This window comes from Diospyros lotus, chromosome 3 (genome assembly GCF_014633365.1).
Source record: "Diospyros lotus cultivar Yz01 chromosome 3, ASM1463336v1, whole genome shotgun sequence".
Taxonomy (NCBI): Eukaryota; Viridiplantae; Streptophyta; class Magnoliopsida; order Ericales; family Ebenaceae; genus Diospyros; species Diospyros lotus.
In genome coordinates, this window is record NC_068340.1 from 39,058,376 (window position 1) to 39,066,855 (window position 8,480).

Sequence of the window (8,480 nt, forward strand, 5' to 3'; positions counted from 1 at the left end):
AATTTTTAATATATCCAAATACATGTTTATTTATTACATTATTTTTATGAATTTTTTTATGATTTATGAACATGACTTGTAATTATTTATTATTGTTCACAAAACAATATTATCGATTACATTGACATCTTTTGGAACGGAGACTCTGTAACAGTCGAAGAAGAAGTGAACCTTTATTATTACACATCGAGTTTGAGGGAACATATCCTTGAAATCAGGAACTCAAAAACCACAAGCAAATATGCAAATGATGGTTATCTATACGCCGATTGAAGAAGAAAAATCAAGCCTTTTTGAGAAACTCCATGATATAGGTATTGACAGCGCGGCACATAACGCGGAAGCCTTGGAATCCGGCGCCCTTTGCCAACGCCTCGAACTCCTTTTCCGTCCTCTCCTTGCCGCCGGGGTTGTGAGCCAGCATGATCACATCAATGTGGATGACATTCTTCGTGGCGAGGCTGCCGTCCGGGGCCACCGGAAGAATGCATTCGGCGAGGATCACCTTCCCGGCGTCCGGCAACGCATCGTAGCAATTCTTCAAGAACTTCAAGCAGTGTTCGTCGCTCCAGTCGTGGCATATCCACTGCAGGAAAAGGGTTCCCGGCCCCAGTGTTTTCACAGCCATGGATGAACATGGAAAGAAAAATGAAAACGAAAACGAAAACAAAATACTGAAAAATGAAAACTCACCTTCATGAAAATGGCATCCCCTGTTGGCACACTAACAAACATGTCGCCGCCGACGTGCTCAACGCCTTAATGATCCAGTCCAATCCAGTATTAGATACAAACTTGACTATCTTACCAAGACAAAGAGAAGACTATATATAAAATCCCAACATATATATATACCTGGATAAGATGGAGCATCGTCGATAACATGGGGTAGATCGAAGTTGATTCCCTTGATGTTGGGGTACTTAGAGATGATCATGTTGAGGGTGGCGCCGGTGCCTCCGCCAACGTCAACGAGGGTGGTGAGGCCGTTAAAGCCTTGATAAGTTTCGAGGATTTCCTTCATGGTGATTGTGGAGTGGTTGGACATGCCCTGGTTGAAGACCTTGTTGAATCTTGGGTCGGTGCCATGGTAGTCGAATGCGGTCATGCCATAGGCCTTGTTGAATGCAATTCCACCCTCTAGAACTGCATCTTTCAAATGGTACCTACATCCATTGAACACTCTATCATGGCATGCGTAGCAATCTCTAAACCTAACACTCATATCATAGGCCTTGTTGAATGTGAGACGACTCCCCCTCCCATCCCCGCAACTCTTTATTTAAAATAATATTATCAATCATGATTAATTATGATATGATTAATTATATAGCACCTCTTTATTAAAAAGAGACTAAAAAAAATCATATATCATTATTTTCTCTATTAATTTATACCTCCTCCAATAAAAATATAATACATGATTAATTACACCATATCATGCATTACTCATTTATTTAATTTTTCATTCCTTCCCATCTCCATTAAAATCCCCACTTTATAAATTTTATGTTAAAAATAATTTTTTTTTAAAAAATTTGTGGGTACCCACCATTACGGATTGCTATCGTCACCCAACCATCACCCCCCACTAAGTTCACATTTAGTGCCCGAACCCGTGAACCTCTTTTTTTATGGGCAATTCATCAAAGTCACCAAAACATATTGGGTAAATTCCTCCTTAGAAATCTCCAGACAACATAATTAGCTTTTCTTCCCACTAACCCGAGAAAACCCAAATAACTCAGTCACAAGAAGTGACTTGAGGCTACAAACTTGACAGCTTCTTATTTTATGTATTAATTAATTAAATGAAGTTAGTGACTTTGATTAATTGGTTTTTGAAGTAATCTGTCACATGCTGGGCTCAGTTATGTGGGCAGTGGCCTCTGCTTTTTCCACCATACGTATATCGAACTCAAATACGAAAGCAAATTCATAATGAAAGCGAGGTTTCGTCGTCTTACCAGCTCTCCATCAGGACCTTATCTTGGTTCATCAGCAACAGAGGAGCCATCGACACGCCGTCGGCGTTCTTCGTCAAGAACTTGCACACCGGCGCCAGCCCGTAGAGCCGCTCCACCCTCCCGTCCGGCAGGCTCCGGAGACTGCATTTCAGCACCGAGTAGCTCGCCAGAAGCCGAAGAATCCGGTCCAACACCACCGCCGCGTCCGGGTTCGTGGCCGGAATCTGGGCGGCGAGGTCCGCCGGCGAGACGAAAGCATCGGGGCCGGCCTTGGCCATGGTCTCCAGCAGGTCGAGCTCGATGGCCGATTTGAGCACCATGGGAAGCACCGAGGCGCTAGCCAGTTGCATGGCGAACAAGTAGGATTCCTCCTCGGATTCTATGGCGCCGGTCTGGATCTCGCTCGGCGAACCCATCGCGTATTTCTCCGACCAGAAGGAACAGAAAGTTAGAAATATGATGGAATGAGACTGTAAGTGCGGATGACAAAGTGTATATAATGGGTGGCTTTTCCTATTCAACTCAACCACTCGGAAATAAGAACAACCAGTTTTTTAATTCCACAACCACTGGAAAATAAATTAAATTTTGTACAAAACTCGAAAATAAATGAAAAGATTTGTATGTTACTTACTCGCTCAATTTAAGTTTAAGAGATAAAAAGATTAATGATACTAATACATAAAGTTATCTAATACATTAGATTCGTTAACAATCTTTAAATAATGTCAAGTTCTAATCTTATAAATAAAATATTAAATTAAATATGATCATTAACATACAAAGTATCCCTTCAATATTCAATCATATCCTTTATCCTTTACATAGAGGAGATTAAAAAATAAACAAATATAAGGCGTATACTAATTTGCTTTGAGGTGGGTAATCAAAATCACCAACAATGATAATTAATTATAATGCTTGGATAAATAATGTTATTTATTTATACTGAATATACAAATCTCCAGTTTAATTGACATATTTTTATTAAAAAATAAAAAGATATAAATATACAAATTTTTAATAAAAAAAATATACTAATATGTATGTATACACCCCTAATATTTTGACTAGACTAGATAACTAATTTTGACACTGCTCACCCACTTTGATAGAATTTCTCCTATTTAAGTTCCTTCTTGACAAGTATTGATTAGATGTTAAGACTTGAGCAATTATGGGATGGTTGCTCACTAATGGAGCAAGTACCAACCATGTCCACGTCTCACCTACCCTTAACCATTGGAGGAGAAGGTTGGCTCACATCCAACCATGCCTAATCATTACCTAACATTTGTTAAATTTATCTAATACAAAAAAAATTTAATCAATACAATTTAAAATACTTTTATTTTCAAAATACTTTTCATATTCTATTTTTTTTGGAACCTATTTCTTAATTAACAAATATTGCCTCCATATATATAAATATAATAAGAATTGGACAATGGTCCATTTCATTCTTGGTTTACATCCTACGCCAACAAAAATAACAAAAGAAAACAAATAAATGATTGGACCAAGTGCCCAAATCAAACGTCCAAAGCAAGCATGGACCAAAGGGTACAACCCCAAATTAACAAACGATTGCTCAATCTTAGACCCACTTCTTCACCAACCATCCTAACCACGTTATCTATAAATATTGAAACAAATATGTAATTGTTACCGTGGTAGTCCCAACGGATGACCAACTCTTTTACGTGTCTTGAGTTTAAGGATTAAATTCTAAATTCATTCTAGACTTATAACACAGTGACATTATGTATTATGGTAGGCCTAAAGTAATGGGCTTGCCTAATCTAATTAATTAATAATAATTATAATTCAAATCAGACCACGTCTTCTAATAAAAAAAAATGACTCACACTATCATTAATTATCAAATAATTAAGTTGCCCAAATTCATTATAATTGTAAAGAATAGATTCTTAAATTAATATAACATTTATTTTAATTACAAAAATATATGTCTGAATATATTTCAATATTCTTAATAAAATGCTATAGATGTTTAAATGTTATGATTAATATTTATATATGATAAAAAATTTAAAAAATAGAATTGATTGACGAACCAAGTAGACTGTTGGGTTTATCTATTCAATAGGGGATGCAATTCGCGTTCATATGTTGTGTTTGTGTTGTATTGAGGTATAAATAAATATAATAGAAAACAGTTAACATCAACGCAATAGGATTAATATTGAGTGTGTTAAAAACTTAAACACGTACGTGCTCTATATATTAAATACAAGATTTTTAAAGTGAAGATTTTAAAAGAGATTGAAGAATGGTCTATAAAATTAAATTTTAAATTCAAATTATAAAATTTTAAAAATTTTAAGATAATTAAAAATACCCAAGTAAATATATGTTTAGCATAATATGATTTTATAAAAATTAATTAATATCACTTAATAATATAGTTATTATAATTTATAACTGTATTTCTTATAAATAAAATATATGTATATTCCTATTTCAAAATAACTTTATCTATTGATCTCAAAAATACTAATGCTATTGTCAAAATATAACAATCTATTTTTAATCGTAGGAGAGTACAATTTGTGTGTGGTTGATCACAAGAGTCTTGAGAGTGTAGAGTCTTAGGAGTCTCGTCACCAAATGTCCTAAGAGTCTTGGGTATGTTGAGTGACGGGAGACTCTCATGATCTTTTGAACGGAAGACTTCTTTAGATCTGATGAGAGGCTTTTTGATGATCGAGAGAGTCTTGATGACCAAGAGACTTGTAAGAGGAACACGCGGTTAGGGGGGTGAATGGGTATCTTCGCGCAAACCCTTCGATTCTTAAGTCAATTTTTGAGAGCGAGAGCGCAAGAATGTTCTTAGAGTGCCAAAAAGAGAATACCTGAGGTCAGAGGCGAGGCCTCCTATTTATAGAGAAGGGAGAAAGGGGACACATGGTGGCTATCTTGAGAGTCTCGCAGCCCATCCCGAGAGTCTTGTGGCTTATCTTGAGAGTTTTGCAGTCTGTCCTGAGAATTTTGCGACCGTGATGGCGTATCCGATGGAAGTGACGTGAGTGGAAGACACCCACTTGGTCAAATGACCAAGTGGCCCACTCAGTTATATGATCGAGTGGGTCTTTACTCGCTCGATTTGGAATGACTCCTTTGCCTTTTCGCCTTAGTTCAAACCCATATCTATTTCAATGTTTGGATGTGTTCCTTAACCGAATATAAGTGCGATTTTTAGGGCATATCAAATCTCTCAGAACCCACGAGACTGCTAAGAATTTACACTCTCAAGACTCTTATGATCAACCACACACAAATTGTACTCTTCTACGATTAAAAATAAATTGTTGTATTTCGACAACAACAACTAAATAATATGAAAATTTTAAATATTAAGTTCATCATTTGTCATCATTCATCTATAATAAAAAATTTAAATATTATTTTATATATAATATAAATTTCAAAATTTACTGAGTTTACTATTGTGTTTACAATATTAAATCTCAAATCAACTATGATTTTATAAAAAATTGAGTTTATAAGCGCTCGTTTAAAACTACATGATTTGTAAAGCTGTATGAGTTGACTCGCGAATTTTATCATAATAATTACACATGTAACTCGACCCAACCCATCTCATTTAACCCATTAAATGAAAAACCATAATACGATTAATAAAAAAAAACATGAGATGACTCGGTTAATTTGTATAAAATTAATTTATAAAAAATTAAAATTCTAGTATAAAACCATAATTTATCCTAAAAAAATATAATAAATTAATAATTACAAAGCTAATATAAAAGTAACATCAAAGTTATATCTTATTTTTTGATAAATTTAATTATTTATAATATAATGAATTATAAATAAGTGGATTAAAAAATAAAATAAAACCTTTTCCTTTTTATGTATAAATAGAAATAAAAAATAAAAAAATAAAATAAAATGTACTTTGGTATTTATCATCAATATATAATATTCACATAGTTTCAATATTATGTAGCCTAATGCAATCCCACCAAATTTAAGGGATCTAAATAATTTTTTTTTATGATTGTTATCAATAAAATACCATTAGAAGCTGGGTTGGGCTTCAGAAGAAACGGGCCTGGACTAGAGACTATTTGGGCTTCTCGGCTCGTCATCGTCTTCATCATGATCTTCGTCTTCTCTTTCTCTCTCCTCAGAGTGGCGGTTCGTCTGGGATTTTGAAATTCGGATCAATTTACTGTGGAAAAGATCGATCAATTTATCGACATTGCCAGAGAGAAAGAGAGACAGAGAGAGAATCAGATGAGATGGAGGAGAGTAAGTTGAAGGCGGAGGAGTTGCCCCAGGATCAAGGGAAAGGCTGCGAAGTCATCGATCTGGTATCTCCATGTTCCCAGCCGGAGAGCCCAGGGAGTCCTCTGACCCCCATATTTTGCGTCAAGAAGAAGGAGAATGTGAGAGAGATTGAAGATAGAGAAGACTGTTTCATCCTCGATTTCGACCCCTTCAATGACTCGCCGGACGGAATCTTTCGGCTCTCACCGTCTAAGGTTCATAACACCGGCGATGCGCCTGACCTCACCGTCATCGCCGAAAGAGGCAAGGTTAATCTCACATCTCTCTCTCTCTCTCTCTCTCTACATATATGTACACATATTGTGTGCGGAAATATATTGAAGATTGAGAAATCGGCTTGATTCGATTGATTCGATGTATAATCACGAAAGCATGATGGATAGGTGGCTTGTAGAGACTATCCACATTCAAGGCACCTCTGCTTGAAGAACCCGTTTGATAAAACGCCTCATGAAAGCTACTGCCAACTGGTAATCCAATTCCGATTCTTAATAGAATCAATCTCTTTCTGTATCTGAGGGTTTGTTTCTTTGCCATTTCTTCAATGTCAGTGCTACTGTTTTGTGTGTGATGCGGCGGCTCCTTGCAAAGATTGGACCGTTTCAGGCCACTGCAATGCCATTGACAACGAAAAATGGAAGTCACTGAGGAGATTAATGAGAAACTTACGCATAAAATGAGAGCCGAACCAATCCAGCTGTACAAGCCATTCGTCTTCCCGATCATTGTCATGTCTTTTGCCCAAGTTTTGTCAATGATTTAATCTGACCAGTAAGTCTAAATTATTAAATTTGTAGGGCATTTAACTCTTGAGTGTTCATGTGCTGGCTGGAGTTGAAACTACCGGTAGTTTGGTTGGGATGCAGTTAATTTTGGGTGGGCAATTGAAATTAACGAATTATTTGAGCCATGGGATGGATGGTCTGTAAGTTTTTTGGGTGCAGAGGCTATAATAATACGATCAAATCAAATCATGTTAAAATTTTGCCTAATTTGAGACTAAGATTCTGTTCATTAGTACTGTAATTTAAGATTAAGTTTTGTTTGTTACTATTATTATTGTTTTATAAAGTTGGATTATGAATGGCATTTATTATTTGTTTGAGTTAAAGTAAATATGGGAATTATGGTTCTCCATTAGAGATGAGTATGGTGTTTAAAATTTATACTTCATTGGACTACTAGGTCATGGGTATTGAAGTTTTAGATGGGTTGAGTAAAACCCAACTCTCTATTGTCACCATTCTATGCATGGAGAATCTTAAGTTAGAATTTATGTAATTACTTATGCTGTTGAACTCAAAATTTGTTTAGAAAATCTACTATTTTTTGCATATAAACATAACATGGGAACAAACTACTAGGGTAGTAGCTCAATGTTACTACAGTGTTAATTTGATTAGGAATTCTTGTGTTTAAGTTTCACGAGCAGCTTATGATTTGTTCTTTGTCATTACCTTTTTTAATAGATGAAGTAACTCGTGAAGCTAATTCTAAAACTCAATAACAGATCTTATCAAGCCATGATTACTTCTTAAGTTTAGCCTTAGCTGGTTATGTGCAAAATGACATAGAATTAATTTCGACTTACTCCCTAAGGATGTAAATGGCCCCAAAGTAACTCCATTCACACAATTTACAAACAACTCCTTTACTATATTTTTATTTTTATGTTTATTTTAACTTTAAATAAAATTAATTAAGATTCATTAAAAACCCATATCTATCCCTAGTTACACCCTTAGTTTCAATCCTTATGGGTTTTTGTTTTTTGTTTTTTTGTTTTTTTTTTGTCAAGAAAAGAAAATTCTATTATTTTTCGGGCTCATTTCCTTTGGGGGCTCGCCAGAAAAGTCGAAGCCCAAAAGATGACATGGGCCAACCTGTTCGAAATTGGGCTGTAAAATCTCGGCCCATTAAGAGAGGAACCCTAGCCTTAGGACTACTAATCTGAGCAAGTCTATCTTCTTCCCTGGGATGCCAGGTAACGTTACCAAATAGTCGCCATTTTTCCTCTCTCTCCTTCTCTGTATCTTCTTCTTCAGATCAGCCATGCCGGGCCCTGTAGTCGAAGAAGACGAAGCGCAGAAGAAGCTTCACGTACTCTCTCTCTCTCCCTCTCCTAGAACTTCTTCCATTTTTGTTTTCCACCATTCAGTTGATTTCTTATATTCA

General features: G+C 35.7%; 4 protein-coding genes across 4 annotated transcripts in view; 3 read left to right on the forward strand and 1 right to left on the reverse strand.

Moving 5' to 3' along the window:
* LOC127796640 (protein DOWNY MILDEW RESISTANCE 6-like) overlaps positions 1-8,480 on the forward strand; it is a 40,700-nt gene that overhangs the window by 26,593 nt on the left and 5,627 nt on the right. The window lies entirely within an intron of this gene.
* Positions 149-2,467, reverse strand: LOC127796638 (caffeic acid 3-O-methyltransferase-like). Its single transcript, XM_052328890.1, has 4 exons — positions 1,968-2,467; positions 856-1,166; positions 694-758; positions 149-586 (listed from the first exon to the last, which is right to left on the reverse strand). Exons 1-4 carry the CDS (start codon positions 2,381-2,383, stop codon positions 284-286), a joined length of 1,095 nt encoding a protein of 364 aa, XP_052184850.1. The 5' UTR covers positions 2,384-2,467; the 3' UTR covers positions 149-283.
* LOC127796649 (RPM1 interacting protein 13-like) lies at positions 6,163-8,120 on the forward strand. The gene is made up of 3 exons (XM_052328904.1): positions 6,163-6,553; positions 6,689-6,775; positions 6,857-8,120. Exons 1-3 carry the CDS (start codon positions 6,257-6,259, stop codon positions 6,983-6,985), a joined length of 513 nt encoding a protein of 170 aa, XP_052184864.1. The 5' UTR covers positions 6,163-6,256; the 3' UTR covers positions 6,986-8,120.
* The window catches only part of LOC127796647 (nascent polypeptide-associated complex subunit alpha-like protein 2), a 22,894-nt gene continuing 22,653 nt past the window's right edge, over positions 8,240-8,480 (forward strand). The window contains exon 1 of the mRNA XM_052328903.1: positions 8,240-8,405. Coding sequence (XP_052184863.1) covers positions 8,358-8,405 — 48 coding nt within the window. The 5' untranslated portion in view covers positions 8,240-8,357. The remainder of the gene's footprint in view (positions 8,406-8,480) is intronic.

Bases quoted from the DNA above. Each gene is read 5' to 3' on its own strand.
- LOC127796649 (XM_052328904.1), top strand. From the start codon at position 6,257: ATGGAGGAGAGTAAGTTGAAGGCGGAGGAGTTGCCCCAGGATCAAGGG. The intron at 6,554-6,688 runs GTTAATCTCACA...CATGATGGATAG, and splicing joins TCATCGCCGAAAGAGGCAAG to GTGGCTTGTAGAGACTATCC. The intron at 6,776-6,856 runs GTAATCCAATTC...CTTCAATGTCAG, and splicing joins ATGAAAGCTACTGCCAACTG to TGCTACTGTTTTGTGTGTGA.
- LOC127796638 (XM_052328890.1), bottom strand. From the start codon at position 2,383: ATGGGTTCGCCGAGCGAGATCCAGACCGGCGCCATAGAATCCGAGGAG. The intron at 1,167-1,967 runs GTAAGACGACGA...CAATGGATGTAG, and splicing joins AAGGTCCTGATGGAGAGCTG to GTACCATTTGAAAGATGCAG. The intron at 587-693 runs GTGAGTTTTCAT...CTTTTCCTGCAG, and splicing joins GGGATGCCATTTTCATGAAG to TGGATATGCCACGACTGGAG.